At 38.1% G+C, this 17,666-nt stretch overlaps 1 protein-coding gene across 2 annotated transcripts; it reads right to left on the bottom strand.

Moving 5' to 3' along the window:
* Window positions 1-1,774: 1,774 nt before the first annotated feature.
* LOC110300001 (disintegrin and metalloproteinase domain-containing protein 24) lies at window positions 1,775-14,228 on the bottom strand. 2 transcript variants are annotated; one of them, XM_021170024.2, is made up of 2 exons: window positions 14,188-14,228; window positions 1,775-4,858 (listed from the first exon to the last, which is right to left on the bottom strand). In XM_021170024.2, exon 2 carries the CDS (start codon window positions 4,720-4,722, stop codon window positions 2,425-2,427), a length of 2,298 nt encoding a protein of 765 aa, XP_021025683.1. In that variant the 5' UTR covers window positions 4,723-4,858; window positions 14,188-14,228; the 3' UTR covers window positions 1,775-2,424. The 2 variants fall into 2 exon arrangements, with proteins under 2 accessions (XP_021025683.1, XP_021025682.1); XM_021170023.2 differs by lacking the exon at window positions 14,188-14,228 and adding an exon at window positions 9,306-9,366.
* Window positions 14,229-17,666: the final 3,438 nt, after the last annotated feature.

Below are 17,666 nucleotides of genomic sequence, written 5' to 3' on the forward strand. Positions count from 1 at the left end.
GGGTCTGGAGGGCATCATCCTTAGTGAGGTAACCCAGTCACAAAAGAAGTCACTTGATATGCACTCACTGATAAGTGGATATTAGCCCAGAAACTTAGAATACCAACATACAATTTGCAAAACACAAGAAAATCAAGAAGGAAGACCAAAGCGTGGATGCTTCATTTCTCCTTAGAATAGGGAACAAAATACCCATTGAAGAAGTTACAGAGACAAAGTTTGGAGCTGAGACAGAAGGATGGACCATCCAGAGACTGCCCCACCTAGGGATCCATACCATAATCAATCACTAAACGCAGATACTATTCCATACGCCAGAAAGAATTTGCTGATAGGACCCTGACATAGCTTTCTCTTCTGAGGCTATGCCAGTGCCTGGCAAATACAGAAGTGGATGCTCACAGTCATCTATTGGATGGAACATAGAGCCCCCAATGTAAGAGTTAGAGAAAGTACCCAAGGAGCTGAAGGGGTCTGCAGCCCTATAGGAGGAACAACAGTATGAACTAACCAGTACCCCCCAGAGCTCGTGTCTCTAACTGCATATATAGCAGAAGATGGCCTAGTCAGCCATCATTGGGAAGAGAGGACTCTTGGTCTTGCAAACTTTATATGCCCCAGTACAGGGGAATGCCAGGGCCAAGAAGTGGAAGTGAGTGGGTAGGGGTGCAGGGTGTGGGGAGGGTATAGAGGACTTTTTGGATAGCATTTGAAATGTAAATGAAGAAAATATCTAATAATTTTTTTTAAATCTACCAAGAAGAATATAGAAATTCTAAACATGCATGCATCAAATACAAGGGCACGAGCTTTGATAAAAGAAACACTACTACAGATAAAATAACTGATTGACTCTCACACAGTTATTGGGGTGACTTCAATACCCCTCATTTGCCAATAGATAATTCATCCAGACAAAAGCCAAACAGAAAAAACGCTAGAGTTAATTATTGCCGTACACCAAATGAACAGCATCTACAAACATCCCACCCAAACATTAAAGAATATACTTTCCTCTTAGCAGCCCATTGATCTTTCTCCAAAATTGACTACATATTAGGATACAAAGTCTCAACAGTTATAAAAAAATTGAAGTAACACTTTGCGTTTTTTCTGGCCATCATGAGTTAAAGCTGGATATTGACAACAATAGAAAAGCAGAAAGTATACCAAGTCATAGAAGCTGAAAAACTGCCTACTAAATGAAAATTGGGTCAGGATAGAAATCAATAAGAAAATTTTAAAACATTTTAGAATTGAATGAAAATGAAAACATAACATACTGAATCAAATAGGACACAATGAGAAGAGTTCTACAAAGCAAGTTTAAAGCACTAAGTGTCAACATAAAACACTAGTGACATACTTGAAAGCTTTAGAAAAAACAAGAAGAAACAATACTCAAAATGAGTAGATGTGGAAAAGATAATAAATATCAGTGCTAAAATCAATGAAATTGCAGCAAACAAGCAGCAGTGACAACAAAATACAAAAAATCTAATAAAATGAAGTCTTGATCCTTTGAGAAAGCCAATAGGATTCACAAATCTTTAGCCAAATTTACCGAAGGATTGGGGGTGGGGGGAGATCCAAGCAGAGATAAAAAAAGGAGGCATTACAACACACAGTGAGGAAATTCAGAATATAGTAAAGACATATTTCAAAAATCTGTTCTCCACAAAACTGGAAACATTGATTTCTTAATATATATGATCTTCCAAAATTAAATAATTTCAATAGATTTATAACCCTTCACTGAAACAGAAGCAGTAACTAAAATATCCCCCCCCCAGACAAAAAAAAACCCAGGGCCAGACAGCACAATTATATAAGACCATTCAAAAACTACTCCTCAAATTATCTCACAAAATAATAAGTGGTGTCTTCAGCAATAAGACCTTACCATTAGGATGTGGAGAGTAACCAATAGATTCGACAATACCAGCCTGTGATATTTTGAGGGCTCTATGGAATTCCCTCTGGCCAATGACTCAATAAGATATAATCCATAAAAGTTTTTAATTAGAAAAGTAAGAAGTTCCCTAAATTTCTTCAGATTATGAAAAGTGGGAATATGGTAGTTCTCATATTTATTGAATGATAAATGTGTATTATCCTGGCCTATTATAGATTGCTGGGATCTTCTATCAGTGGTTTATAATACACATTAGGATCTCTCACACCAGGATGCTATGTGGGGTAAATTTCATTAAATCTTAAAGATGATTTTGACAACTCATTAGATTTTTCTATTATGTGTTGGTTGAAGTTGAAGAAGTGAAGCTGTTGACAAGGGGCTGCCACTCTCTCATAGGATGGATGGGCTTAGCCTCTTTTCTCATTGGATGGTTTAGCCTCTTCTTTCTTGTCTTATGATTTAGTCTCTTATTCCTCATCTGGTGGTTTAATCCTTTTGTTCTTTATCTAGGGGTAATCCCCTTCATCTGGTGGTTTAACTGTCTCCTCTGGGGGTTCAACCACTTCATCTGGTGGTTTAACTGTCTCTTCTGGTGGTTGAGTTACTGCTGCTGTTACTGGTTGAGTTGGTGATTTTTTAGTGGCCCCAGACAAGCAAAACAATACAAATAAAACTACAGCCACACAAATAATAGGTAATAACCAAACTATGACGTTAGATTTTTTGGAGACATCCTTCTTGTTCACACCTTCATCTTCATCGACTTCATTTCCAGGAGTACCACTGTCAATACTTCCTCCGGTGCCAGTTTCCTGGCAGTTTGGTGGGCTCCAGCCAACATCACAATGGCAGTGCTGCTTATTATTGCAGACTCCTTTCATGTTGCAGGTCTCTCGTGTACAATCACTTACCCAACTTGGCTTATTAACACACTTTCTGGCAATGCACACATGCTGTGGACCACAGTTTGTGCCATCTTTTATGTCACCGAGGTCAGCAATTTTCATCCCCAAATGGTAGTCAGTACTCCAGCAGGAAACACTATTGAAATGAGTCCAGTGAACAGTATAATGATTCTGTAGGGTAGGAAGTGTTCCCACTTGGTCACATTGAATCCTCCCACAGAGGATGTCTGAGATCTCACATCTCACATACTCGTTGTCTATGAATCCACAGTTACCAAAACGATCACCACGAGTATTGAGTTCCTTGTAGCAGCTGTCTGATGCTTTCATGGCAAGCTGGCCAAAAAGTCTCTGACAGTGTTCATTGTGGCTGTTACATCTTTTTTCATAGCAGTAGCCATCACCAGGGCAAGAGGTCCCATCCTGTACAAACAAATCTTCAGGGCACTCATGTGAGGTTCCATTGCACCATTCTGGAAGGTCACATTCATTCTCCTGAGCTCTACACAGAGTGCCAGATGGCTGGATTTGGCATTTGTGGTTACAACATAGTCCGGTATCACATTTAGCTCTAGACCTCAGAATACAGCTAGGCATACAACAGCGATTCCGTCTACAGTTTTCAGAGGTTCCACAGTCACACTGCTCACCTTCTTCAACTATACCATTCCCACAGACCTTCACTTGGAAAATATCAGAAGGTCTGGGCTCTCTATGTATGCAGCTCTTTTTGATCATGTGTGCCCACAAGACTTCATAACTACAGTTGCTGAGTTTTCCGGAACTATCCATTGTAGCAGACATCAAACATGGTTCTTCTCCACAAGTACAAAGTCTCCCATCATGTGGCATGCCCAAATTGTGACCTATCTCATGTGCCACAATATGTCCAATGGTAAGGAAATCATCTTCAACGATACTATCAATTCCACAACCAAATGTCTTATTACATACAGTTCCTACATAGGCTATGCCAAAATAGTTACTAAAAGTATAATTCACAAAGAGATGTGCAATATCATATGGTATCTGAGAATTAAGGTTTGTTCCCTTCCACGTACAAAATGCTGGCAAAAGAGCATATATATCTTGCACTGGTATGGGATTTCCATTAGTCCAGATAGTAAGTCCAAGTAAAACCACATTAATATCCACTGAAAGTAAGAGGTGATTTATTCCATGCATAATGTTTAATACATCTCTTATCACAAGAGAAGTATTTCTTTTTCGATAAAGGTATTGTTCATGGTCTATAACCAATGCCAGTTTAATATACAATCCATGAGACCACCATGACCCATAGACGCTTTGCATTCGAGCGGACTTACCATTTTCTTGAAGTCTCACTTGCCCTGCTATTTCTTCATCTGTTAATCCACATCTCATGGGGCGTAATTGAGTTTTCTCACTGTCTATCTTGTAAAGCAGATGTTCAAATGTGGAAGAGGGGCTCTTGGGCTTAATTTCATAAGCTGTATCATTTATCTGGAATATTCCTTGAAAGCCCCCAAAACAGGTGGTAAGAGCAGCCATGGATTCTAGATCTCCATCCACAAAACCAAGATAATAACAGTCATTTTGGACAAAAGGTCTGTCCTCAAAGAGGACACCTTGGTCATTGTATGTGAACACAGGGAGCTGTCTGGATTCCAAAAAATTCTTGGATTTCATGGAGATAATGTGTCTCTGGCCTCCAAAGTGCAGGCTATAGGACATCCAGCCTGCAAGACCCATGTCTTTACTAGAGACAGTTACCCTCAAGGGTTTCACTGTCTCTGGAGGGCCTTTGTATTCAGCACACCAAGTCAGGGGCCATACAGAAGAAAAGAGCAGCATCCTCAACCATGCCTGAAGGAGAGTGATCCTTGCATGAACCAGAGCCTCACTCATAGCCACCATGTCCTACCAGAGAGAGCAACCGAAGGAGGATAGGATGTGGTCCTGTTGCCCATGTACTTCCTTTGTCTTAATCCCATGCAGCACTGACCCTTAATAGTCTGTCTTCTGGAAAAGTGGATCCATCAGGGCAGGAGGACTTTAAGAAATAGGAAAAAGAGGCAAAGATAAGAGTAGCTTCATTATGAGTTGACTAATGTAGAAAACTTTGTGTAAATATGCCTTACCATTTGGACCAAGACATGACTTCCTATTGTGCCTTTAATTTTGGTGCGGTACAATCATACTCTATGTGTTCAAAAGAATCACAGATTGACAATGTCAGATCTTGATAAAAGACACACAGATTCACTGTATCATTTCCTAATTATATACACTTGAGATAACATTTACATTAACACTTAAATTGAAATTATATTAGCACAAATGTGAGAAAGCCACTTACTTTTTTCAAGAAAATTTTGATTTATAGAGTCAACCAAAGAATACAAATTTTTCATTTTTACTGATAAATTATACATATTTCTTACCAAACTTGTATAAAATAAAGTGCATGGTCCTTAACATGTGTTTTCTTTCTTCCTTTCTTTTCTTTTTTAAATTTATTTTTATTTAGTAAATATATATGAGTGCTATATCTGCATGTGTACCTGCATGCCAGAAGAAGGCATCAGACCCCATTACAGATGGTTGTGAACCACCATGTGGTTGCTGGGAATTGAATTCAGGACCTCTGGAAGAGCAGGCAATGCTCTCATCCACTGAACCATCTCTCCAGCCCCTAACATGCACTTTTATGTAATAACTGCTTGTTCCTTCTTACCCCAGTTCTGTCAAATTGCAGAGTCAAAGGATTGGAATCTTCTGTAATGGGTATCTTCATGTGATAAATTAATAAACAATGGTATAGTCAAATTAGGTGTGCTGTTTTGCTGGATGTTCCCCAAACGCATTTATATTGGATATACTTATAAAAAAGAGTATATTTTTATTGAAAATAGACTGTATCCTCATATAATATAACCCCAATTATACCCCTCCCTAGCATAACTGTCATCTGAGAGGCTTTATCAAACAGCTAATGGAAACAGAAGCAGAGACCCACAACCAAGCAGGCAGAGCTCAGGGCATCTTGTGGAAGAGTGGGGAGAATATTGAAGGAGCCACTATGCCCATAGGGGCGCACTGAGACTGAGCCACCAATCAGAGAGTGTGCATGAGATGGACCTGGGCCCCCTACTCATATGAAACAGATGTGCAGCTTGGTCTTCATGTGGAACCCCTTACAGCAGGAGCAGGAGCAGGACAGGGGCTGTCTTTGACTCTGTTGCCTGCCTTTGGATGCCTTTCCCAAAATTGGGCAGCCTTGTCTAGCTTCAATATGAAAGGATGCACCTAGTCCTACTGCAACTTGATATGCAAAGGCAGGTTGATATCTTCAGGAGGAGAATATCCTCAGATATTCTCTGAGGAGAAAGGGAGATGAGATGGAGGGGTAGGGGAGGATGAGAGGAGGGAGAGGAATCTGTGACTGGGATATAAAGTAAATTAATTAATGAATGAAAAAAAGAGGAAGAGACTGGAATGAGAAGAGGGAGGGAAGCTGTGGTCAGGATATAAGCAAATTAATTAATAAAAATAAAGAAGAAAAGATAAACAAAGGTAAAAATTGCTAAAGATCAATTTCGAAGTAGATACTGATAAATTTTAAAAATGCCTGCACCCATTTCGCATAAAAATACAAATATTGAAAAATTTGCCTCAACAATGTTGAATCTGGCGGCAGCAGAGTTCCTGGTGCCTGGCCTGCAATAACAACTAGTTTTTTTTATTTATTATGAAAACATGTTAATTTACATAAAATGTAGATAGTACAATACACACTTGAGAAATACAAATGTATTGAGAAATACAATTGTATTGAGAAATACAATATGGGCCTTAGGGGTCAGTGTAGGTGACTGAAACAATGACCTTAGCAATAATCTGCACTGCCTGTAGATTAGTGAGGGAAAGATGTAGTCAAGCCTCTGTCACCACTGATTGAGAACTGCACATATTAACTGCCCATTTTTATTGACAACTGACAGCATCTACAAGATCCATGAGATCATTCAAGTGACAATATTAAGAACTGTTGGTCTCTCTTCAAAGTGATGGCCAGGGCTCATCACTAAAGACATCTATACAGTTTGGTTTTTTTGTTTGTTTGTTTGTTTTGGGTTTTTTTTTTTTTTTTTTTTTTTTGGTTTTTCGTGACAGGGTTTCTCTGTATAGCCCTGGCTGTCCTTGAACACACTTTGTAGACCAGGCTGGCCTTGAACTCAGAACATGGAGAACTTGATCTGCTGTGTAGATAGCGCCTTCACCCCTCTGTTCTGGCGTCTATGGCATGCAAAGGTACTATGAAGGCTGCCACAAGAGAAAAGTAAGCACCAACCCAACCACAAAAATCTTTGAGCTACCATCTGTCCTGCCTGAAAAATATTCTAGGGTAACACGGTAGCTATACCTTGTTAGGAGTAACCAATCCATGCCAGAGAACAGCTTGTGGGAGTTGACTTTCTCCTTCCACCTTGTGTTTAGCAGGCATGTAAACAACCCCCCCAAACACCTGTGGCTTAATTTTACTCCTCAAAGATTATTAGCAATAGACTTATATTCATGCTAATATCATGATACCACTTTCTACTATACTAACCACGTTTCATTTAGTTACAGTTTACTCTTTGACTCAGGGAGGTCTACAATACTGATCTTGCTGCTTGCAAGTTCTCATCATCATGCCCGCCATCATCTCTCCTGTTCACAGATTCCATCAGTTCAGCAGCCTCTGATGAAATCACTCAGCATCTGCAGCAGCTTCATTTGTTCCCCAGTTTTTGACATTCTTAGAATACTCTGACAATTTTTCTGGGAATATGAATTACCAAATCCTTTGAGAAGGTTGGAGAAGATGAGGAAACATAAAATCCAAGACTCTTCATCCCACAGTATAGTCATGATAAAAGATCCCCCCCCCCAAAGTGCCTCATAGTAATAACTTCTAATTTGTTGTCCACTGTATTTCTTAATTTTTTATTTGGCACATTCTCAATAATGTGCAGGATTCTGTTTGAAAATTGCTGGGATGTTTTTTTTTAAATCAAATTGTTATTATTGAACTTACATTATGGTGTTTTAAGTAAGAAAAACAATGTCTTTTAATACTTTTTAAACACAAGGTACAATATTTTCCAAGTATTTTGTTTGTTGATGCACATCAGTGGCTGGAGATTTTGAGGAGGAAGACCTTATAAAAGTAACAAGAAGTCTTCAGTGCTTGAAGAAAGTAACCAGGTAGGACAGGAAGCTTCCATTAGGAATTACCCAGAACTCCACATGAGAAAGCAAAGTCAGTGAAGAAATCTTTGAGGATAATGTGTTTAAAAAATTAAGTAAGATCTGACATGCTGACACTCTGTTTATATCTATCTTGACATATATGTACAATATATATGTAATATATGTACACATTATATACACATATGTAATACATATGTATATATTATACACACACACACATATATATATTGTGTATGGGTATATTTGGTTATGAGTTTATATGTTTGTGATGGAAGGGATGATTTACCAATAATATTGTTGATAAATGTAACCCTTACAAAACTACCAGAATTCATTCCTAAGACCTCACCTTGCAAACAGGACACTGGCAAACTTGAAAGTTGAGCCAGTTTTCTTACATCTTACATCATTTGAAACAATGACTACAGAAGCTGCATATTCTGAAGGATTGTGACATGTTCAGCAAAAGAGTGTGCAGAAGAGGCTCAGTGGGTACAAGTGTTTGTGTCCAAGCCTGATCACATACATTTGACCCTAGAAACCTATAGTAGAAGGAGAGAACTAATTCTTGCAATTTTTTCTCTGACTTCCATACCCATCCTCTACCACCCATCCCAACTCTCTCTCTCTCTCTCTCTCTCTCTCACACACACACACACACACACACACACACAGAGGATCATAAACACATACATATGATGATGGTGGTGATGATGGTGATGATGGAAATAAATTTATAAGAACCTGTAGTGCCATATTAGTAGAACTCTTAGCACTGTCTCCAGCAACTCCTATTCCCAGTTTCATTAAACTCATAAGTCTGTGTATCTTAATCATCGCCTAACCCTCACTATCATTTACAGTTAAATTCAATTTTTATAAACTATGAATAATAACACATTAAAAACAGTTTATCCCGCCGGGCGTGGTGGCACACGCCTTTAATCCCAGCACTCGGGAGGCAGAGGCAGGCGGATTTCTGAGTTCGAGGCCAGCCTGGTCTACAAAGTGAGTTCCAGGACAGCCAGGGCTATACAGAGAAACCCTGTCTCGAAAAACAAAAAACAAAAAACAAAAACAGTTTATCCCAACCAAATAAAGACAGAGGAATTAGAAATAGAGTCACTAGTCCTTCCCAATATCTGAGCAACTGAAAAAGAAAGCGAGTGTGTGGTGTGTGTGTGTGTGTGTGTTCATTTGTGAACTTCTGTCCTTTTGACCTAACCTCTTGAGTGACTTACCAGGAGAGGAAGTGATAATATCTTGGTGTAGTCTTATTCATGACTCAGTTGTGAGAACCATTTTTTTAAGCAAAGATTCTAAATGAGAACATAAACTCTTTCTTCCTTTGTCTCTCATTGGATTAAGTTCTAGATCCAGTTGCTTAGCAACAAGAGCCTCTTAGACTATAGGACCTTGCAGTTGGCCTTCCCACTGTGTCTCCACCATCTCAACCAAATCTTATTTCTACTTACCCCTGGCTTCCTTATCCACATTTATTGTGCTTTGCAATATGAACCTATCTTTCTGTTCTCTAAATGTGTATACCCCTCACACATAGCATGGACATCTTTCCTTCGAAAGCCTTTCTCCTACTGCTGTTCCAGGTTACTTCCTCAACATTTAGCCATATCATGGAGCACATGAAGCACTTCGGGTTCCAAAGAAAAGCTCAAACACATCTTAAAACTTCTATAAGTAATCCACACATTAGTAATCATCTATACCTTTCTTCAGGCCAATGAATGATTCAGAGAAATTTTTAAATCTATGTATAAATATACCTTATCTATTATGCTACATTTTAAACATCAAAGCAGGCAAAAACAGTATAAAAGAAGGGTGAGAAAGATAACATGCAAACAAATTTTATAGTTAAATTGACTATGTGACTGTTTTCTAAACATCATTCAGAGGAGAGTGTGTTTAACAAGTTGGCTAGCATTAACCACAAAAACAAGATTAGCTGTTTATTATCTTTGAGTATCTACAGTATGATAGAGTGAGTTTGGTAAATCTATAAGTTTGTTGTGTCCCATGTCTGTTTTTACCTCACATGTCCAGCTCTTCATAATTTACCTTATTCGACTTTCTCAGTTTTTCCAATTTTCAACATAATTTCTTAAAGAAGACTACATTTGACTTCAGAGTTTCTAGTCTCCCTATTTCATATGGTTGCTATCACATCACAAATGAACACAAAGTAAATGCCTTAACTCAATAAACTTAGTTTATGACATCTTTAAGGGCCTTGAAATCTATTATCATGCTATCGTCAGGAACACATGTTTGCTGAATTTACTAAGGAATACTTTGTTTCAAAATATTTAAGATTCTAGTCATTTCCTTGTTGTGGAAGCATATATAATCTTCATATGTTGCTCTTTTTAATTTATGAATTCTCTTTTACAAAACACTTATTAGATTGTGTGTGTGTATGTATGTGTATGCATGTATGTCTAAGTCAAATAATGCTACAGTAGGCAAAGGAGGTTTTTATGTAATGCTTAAAATGTATCAGAAAGATATACAGTTTTGAATCTATGTGCACTGAATTAACACCCAGGTGTGTGAAAAAAAAATAATGGACTTGAAAGCAAAAATAAAACTATAATGCTAGTAGGAAACTTTGATTCAAAAGTGGGTATAATCTTCCCATGATTAACACATAATATCACAACTGGACAATACTATATAAACAGTTAATAAGCATATGTAGATTGGGCCACCCAATAACAGTAAGGCCTATATTCACAACTTGCACGAGAATTTCTCAGTATTGGTCATTTGTTGTACCATAATCTATCATAAACATTTCAGAAGATTAAAATGATATCAAGTATCTCTTCTAACTTGAAAGTAACTAAGATAAAAATTAATGATTAAAGGAAGCTAGAAAATATTACAAACATGTGGAAGTTAAACAATATGCTGTTGAATGACCCATGGGGCAGCTAAGATCAAATAGAAACAAAGAAAAAAAGTCAGGACCCAATCAAAAACAAAAACAAGACGTTCCAAAATGTGTGCGATGGAAGGAAAATAGTACTAAAGAGGTTGTGAGCAGCAATGACCAACACAGAACTGAAAAGATAAGAATAAATTAAGCACATGCTTGCGAGATAATGGCTCAATACATCCTTCCTGCAGTCTCATCCAGCCTTGATATAAAGGCTGTGCCTATTCTTATTGCATCTTGCTATATCACATTCAGTTGCTATTACTGAGAGGCCTGCTCATTTAAGAAGGGAAACTGAGAAGCAGTGGATCTTGGGGATAGGAGAAGAAGGGGGACTGGGAGATGAAGATGAGAAGGAGGTTGCAGTCAGGATATAGTGTATAAGAGAAGAATAAAGAAAAAGAAAAACAATGTAGAAATAAATAAGAAACTCATTTTTAAAATGCAGGGCTGACAACCGTTGGACTGAGCTCAGGGTCCCTGATGGAGGAGTTGGAGAAGGGACTGAAGGAGCTGAAGGGGTTTGCAGCCCCATGGGGGGATCAACAGTGTCAACAGGCCAGAACCCCCAGAGCTCCCAGGGACAGGACCACCAACCAAAGAGGAGGCACCCATGGCTCCGGCCGCATATGTGGCAGAGGATGGCCTTGTTGAACATCAGTGGGAGGAGCGGCCCTTGGGCCTGAGGGTATTCAATGCCACAATGTAGGGGAATACCAAGTCAGGGAGGCATGAGTGGGTGGGTGGGTAGGGGAGCACCCTCATAGAGGCAGGAGGAGGGGGATGGGATGGGGGTTTCTGGAGGGGAAAGGGGATAACATTTGAAATGTAAATAAAGAAAATATCCAATAAAAGAAAAAATGCAGGGCTGGAGAGATGGCTCCATTATTAAGAGCACTAGCTGCTATTCCAGAGGACTTGGGCTTGGTTTCCAGCACCCACATGGCAGCTCACAACTGTCTGTAACTTCAGTTTCAGGGACTCTGACACCCTCACAGTCAGACATGCAGGCAGAACACCAATGCACATGAATTAAAAGTTAATCTTTTCTTTAAATGCTTCCTGCACAAGTCTCACAGTCTGAGTCTGAGCCCTAAACCCCAAGGTGAAAAAAGAGACCCAACTCTTGAAAAGTGTCTGCTTATCTCCACACTCAAATTATGGTGTGCTTACACCTCTCTCTCTCTCCCTCTCTCTCTCTCTCTCTCTCTCTCTCTCTCTCACACACACACACACACACACACACACATTCAACATTATCATAATAATAGTAACATCACCTATTTTAAAAATGATAAACAGCCTTAGATTAGCAGAAGGAAAGAAAATCACAAAGAAAGAATAAGGAAAATATAAAAATACAATAAAAATAATGGTATCTTTTTTAAGGAAAAAAGAAAAGAATCAAGAATCATTTTGTTAAACTAAAAAGAGAAATGTGAGAATACTAAAATAGTATGATAAAAAAATTAAAAATGAAAGGCAAAGCACTGTAAGGTATGATTCTGAAATCAAAGAGACCCTAAGGGCCTGTTACAAACAGCTACACACTAACAAATTGAATAAATCTAGAGTAAATGAATAGAATGCAAGAGATAGCCACTTATTGAAATTGTTTTATTATAATTATTAAAGCATAAGAATTGTAAAATGACGACTATCTGCAATACAACTAGACATTCTATTGGTTTAAGAAAATGGTAGTAACAAGTTCTCCCTTAGGGACTTTGACTTCTTTAGTCACAAGTAGTTGACTAAGTTTACAATACCAGGCAAGAATTCCCTTTTATTGAATGGATATTAGGTCCAATTAGATAGCTGTTGGTTGTCCCCAAGATGAAAGTGCCACTATTGTACCACTGAGGATAACATTTGGCACTGGTCATTGATGTGTGTCATCTAAGTAGGACTCTTCACTGACTTCCTGCTTTTACAGCTTGTTTAGCATCTTCTAATATTATGAGCCCTCGTTCCCAAGTAGAACTTCTAGGCAAGTTTGATTCTCTTGTGCCTGAAGGGTGTGGTGTCTTTAGTAACAAGATCTTAGGTTCAAGTCATTAACTTCTTGAAAGTAATATAAGAAAGACGGGATAGGAAAGTTAGTGGGAACTACTCACATTTTAAGAGTCTGACTCAAAAGCAGTAAAAGACTGAGAAATCTCTTTCTCTGATTCTTACTTATTTTTTTCATGTCCTTAACATATAAAATAATGTTTTACAGTAATTTGATGTTGAAACCACAGACTTGCTGAAGTTCTTAACTTAGTGGATTCTCTATTAGGTATACAAAGGTCTTGAAAAGTTACCAAAATGTGAAGCCACCCAAAATAAACTATGCTCCAATAATGAGCTCCACAAAAGTGTATGTCTATGAAATGACTGACGAAGAGTTCAGAATAATCCTGAATAGGAAAGACTTGACAGAAGAAATGACCAAACAGAAGAATCTATAAACCGATAGGTACAAGTTCCTTTAAAGAAACAAATCTACAGATACCAAAATTTTATGAAGGAAACAAGGGAAAGATGCAGAAATCATATTTAAGCTAATAACGCTGCAAGTTCTCCAAGCACAGGACATGATGACAGCCTTCAGGTACAGAAAGCCAAGAGACTGGTCATAAATTCAAGCCAAAGAGGAATTCACAAGGATACTCCATAAACAAGTTGTCAAAAATGGAAAAATGAAGAAATATACTGAAAGCTGCAAGAGATAAGACCTGCATCCCATTATCCCTTGACCATGACACTATCCTCCTGCATTCGGTACCCTGTGGTCCAGGTTTGAAGTAGATGGCGGGAGAGTAGAACCTGTCACGTGTATGCTTCCCACTAGACTAACATGCTCTTTCAGTTTCAAGCACAGCTTGTCCCTGACTTGTGTTTCAGATGTGTCAGCAGAAGGTAATCAGAAAGACAGGATCATCTTGTCAGGATCATCTGCCAACAAGATGAAATGTTTCATGGCCTACAAAATATTAACCGGTAACAAAAGGCGGCATGTTATTCAAAGAGAATCATTCCCTAGAATTGCTCAATCTATCTCAAATATGCTGCTTCGGTTCTCACTTGATAAATTAAAACTACATGATTTTTTTTTTTGAGGGTTGAGAGAATGGGATACAAATGAATAAGGAATTAAGTAAGTGGAAGCTAAGGCATACCTATTGGATCGTCTGTGCCATCTTGCAGTCCTGTGATTAGCAATGTCAGGGGGTGTGTGGAGGGGTGTGTCTGGCAAGCTGCCACCATTGCTTTCTATGTTGACGTAGGTGTCAAAAATCTGTTGGCGAGATTGATATGTTGGGCAATCGTTGTGATAACTTAGATATTAGGAAACCATATGAAAAACAACCTGCAATATCTACTGGCAGGTTGGTCTGGAGACAGATGAGAATTTGCTCCTTAAGGTGATCAGGAGGAGGTGGTGCAAAATGATAGATAGATCTTCTTGTCAATGGATCCTCCGCGGCAGATTTTTTTTTGCTCCAGGTAATTAATAGGATTTTTTTCATAAAGTCTTGAAAAAAAATCAGTGTTAGACTACTATTCTTTGGGAACATAAAGGTTGTGTTATTCAGACTCTTTGCTTATGTAACAAATACATGAAAGAGAGAGAGAGAGAGGGAGAGAGTGAGCCATTATTATGGCTCATGCACAGCTTTCTGTGCATATGTGGTTGGGCAGACCTATTGCTTTGGGGCTGAGGTGAGGCAGAAGGATATCATGGAGGCTAAAGTACGTGCCAGAGGCATGTCTCAGGGAATCCAGGAAGCAGAGAAGAATGATGGGAAGAGGTAGGAAGGAAGACATACCCATAGAGACCCATTTCCTGCAACTAGACCATCCATGTCACCTCCCAGTTGACAATCTACTCAGATTCTGAATCCATCAATGGGTTAAATCACTACCTAGGCCAGAGCACCTGCTCTGTTGCTCACTAGAAGAATGCTAGCAGGCTCTGTGATCAATATATTTTAAGTTAGCATGATTGAAAATAGCATACCTATGTAAGAGTAAGTCTGATATTGGGCTTTCAGGATATTTAAAATATTGTACCTGCTTAGGTTATTGTTTTATAAATGTTAAGTATAAAGGAATTTTTGTAGTTTGAAGTATGTCTTATGAGTAATGTATTCAAAGTCACAAAGGGGCAAACTAACTGGGTGGGGTAAACCATACTAGAACACATCGTCTTAATTTAGAGACCCATACATGGGTTTTGAAAGCAGCTGTCACTAGACAGTGGTGGCACATGCCTTTAATTCCAGCACTTGGGAGGCAGAGGCAGATAGATTTCTGAGTTCAATGCCAGCCTGGTCTACATAATGAGATCCAGGACAGCCAGGGCTACACAGAGAAACCTTGTCTTGAAAAGAAAACAAAAAACAAACAAACAAACAAAAAACAACATTAAAAAAAAGAAAGCAGCTGTCTTGCAACAAAGCAGATTTCAGGAGAGGTTCCAAATTAAAAACTCACTGAACCTCTTACTGTGGCTTCAGAAAATCCCACTCTGCCCACCAAGTGCTCTGGGCCTCTGAGCAGCTCACCCTGTCTTCTTCTGAGTGGTGGTGACCAGGGTCCAGGAATCTATAAAATACACACTTCTCAGTTCAATCTTTTTTTTTTCTTTAGAAATCTCCCATAGATAAGCCTACAATTCTACTCAAGCACGTTTGAAGGACTTGTCATTTGTTTTCACCTTAGCTTGATGTAAGATAAAAGTGAGATTGTAGAAGAAACCAAATATTTGTAGTTATTGTTTTTAAAACAGCCTATGAAAATAAAATAACTCAACCTCTCCAAATTTCAGTTTATTATTTCAAAAGCAAATAAAAAACAATGTGAGGACTATAATGTGAATTATACAAGAAAATAATCATTTCACCGAGCACATAATAAATCCCCAAGAATACTATACGTTCTCTCCACTCCTAAAGTCAGAAGCACATTGTACTTTCTTATATTTATTATTTCATTACATATGAAATAATATAATGAAATATAATATAATATAATATAATATAATATAATATAATATGGTACCAACTTTGAGCTAGGTGATCAGGTGATCATGTCCCCTTGGGATATCAAGCTGAGTGAAGGAAAGAATTAAATAAATATGCAAGTGAATATGCATTTACAAATTCTAAGATGAACATGAAGGGAAAGTGAAGTATATTGTGCACACTGGTACTGTTGAACACACATCTCCTGGTTAGCTGGCTTTTTTTCTAGGTAAGTATCAGGGTTAGTAACCATTCAGTACTTTTTCTTTGCCTTAGCTGTAGTTTAATACAATACTTTCAAGTCATATTTGACTTTTATGAAGGGTGAAAGGATCAACACTTGTGTATACAATGTAGAACACACACACACATACACATGTGTATGAATTCATAATACCATAATGCTCATTAAGAAACTGTCAAATTCAATATCAATTAATATGCTAATGGGAAAGGGTCATTTCACTGGGTCCTACCCTTAGAAAAAAAACCTACAGATAGATTCTTTTCCAATCAGGAGCACCCCCTAATTGATTAGCTAATAAAAAGTAGTCTGCCTTGAAATCACGTATCTTCAGTCACACTAAACAAACAGCAGGTTGGATTTATATATTTATGCATTTCTCTTGCACCTAGAGTATCCTATGTACAATATTGTTATTTTTGATATAGAAGAGGTGCGATCATCAATCATGTGTCACATCTTACTCCATCACATCATATCAAACATGGTTATTCGTGATGTTAAGCTGGCTTCTGGGTGTGAGAAATAAGAACCAGAAGGCAGATAGTGTCCTCATGATGCAGGTCACATCTGAAGTCATGGCAGCATGACCTCTGTAGTGTCCTGCATGCCCTCTCCATCTCTACCCTAAGCACCTATAGCCACGATTGGACGTAGGGCTACTTACCCAAGCTTGCACATAGTGGAATTCTAAAGTGGAAGGGAGGATTTAGTTAGTTTTAAAACAATTTTTTTTAAAACCTAGGAAAATGTTCCAAGTTTTCATCACACCAACATGTAATGCGGCATAATTACATATGACATTTGTGTCTTCTTTGCTGTATGAGTAATAACTATGTGGTATTGGGATTCCTAAATACTCATGCATTTATCAGACTTTAGATTTTATTGATATCATATTGAATGACAATTGAGTGTTTCAATTGACGTCTTTAGTTTTATTAGATTGTATCCATATTTTTTGATAACACCATAAAAATTTCTTCTTCCACACGGATATTTTTTCCCTAACTTCAGACAATACCTTTAAAACTCTAAAATAGGTTTTTTTGGTTGAAACCTTTGGGAAGAGATATAGTGAGTTGTCTTCTATGTATCTATAAATCACCCCCCAGAAAGATTTTCTACCTTCCATGTCCCTATTTTTGACTTCTTATTTTGGAATCGTTATAGACGTGCGGGAGTCTGCAAGTAAATGCATAGAGAGGGGCTGCTTGCCTTCATTAACTCCCTACCTTAGTGTGTTCTGTACATAAGGCAAGTTTTATATAACACTAACACTACTATTAATACTAATACCAATAACGATGACCTTAAAGCCCAGGACCTTGACAGTCATAGAATCTACAGAGCACATTCAGATTTCACCAAGCATGAAATTGTATCC

The sequence above is a fragment of the Mus caroli genome, unplaced genomic scaffold, assembly GCF_978045245.1.
Source record: "Mus caroli unplaced genomic scaffold, Mus_caroli_1 scaffold_10, whole genome shotgun sequence".
Classification (NCBI taxonomy): Eukaryota; Metazoa; Chordata; class Mammalia; order Rodentia; family Muridae; genus Mus; species Mus caroli.

Bases quoted from the DNA above. Each gene is read 5' to 3' on its own strand.
- LOC110300001 (XM_021170024.2), bottom strand. From the start codon at position 4,722: ATGGTGGCTATGAGTGAGGCTCTGGTTCATGCAAGGATCACTCTCCTT.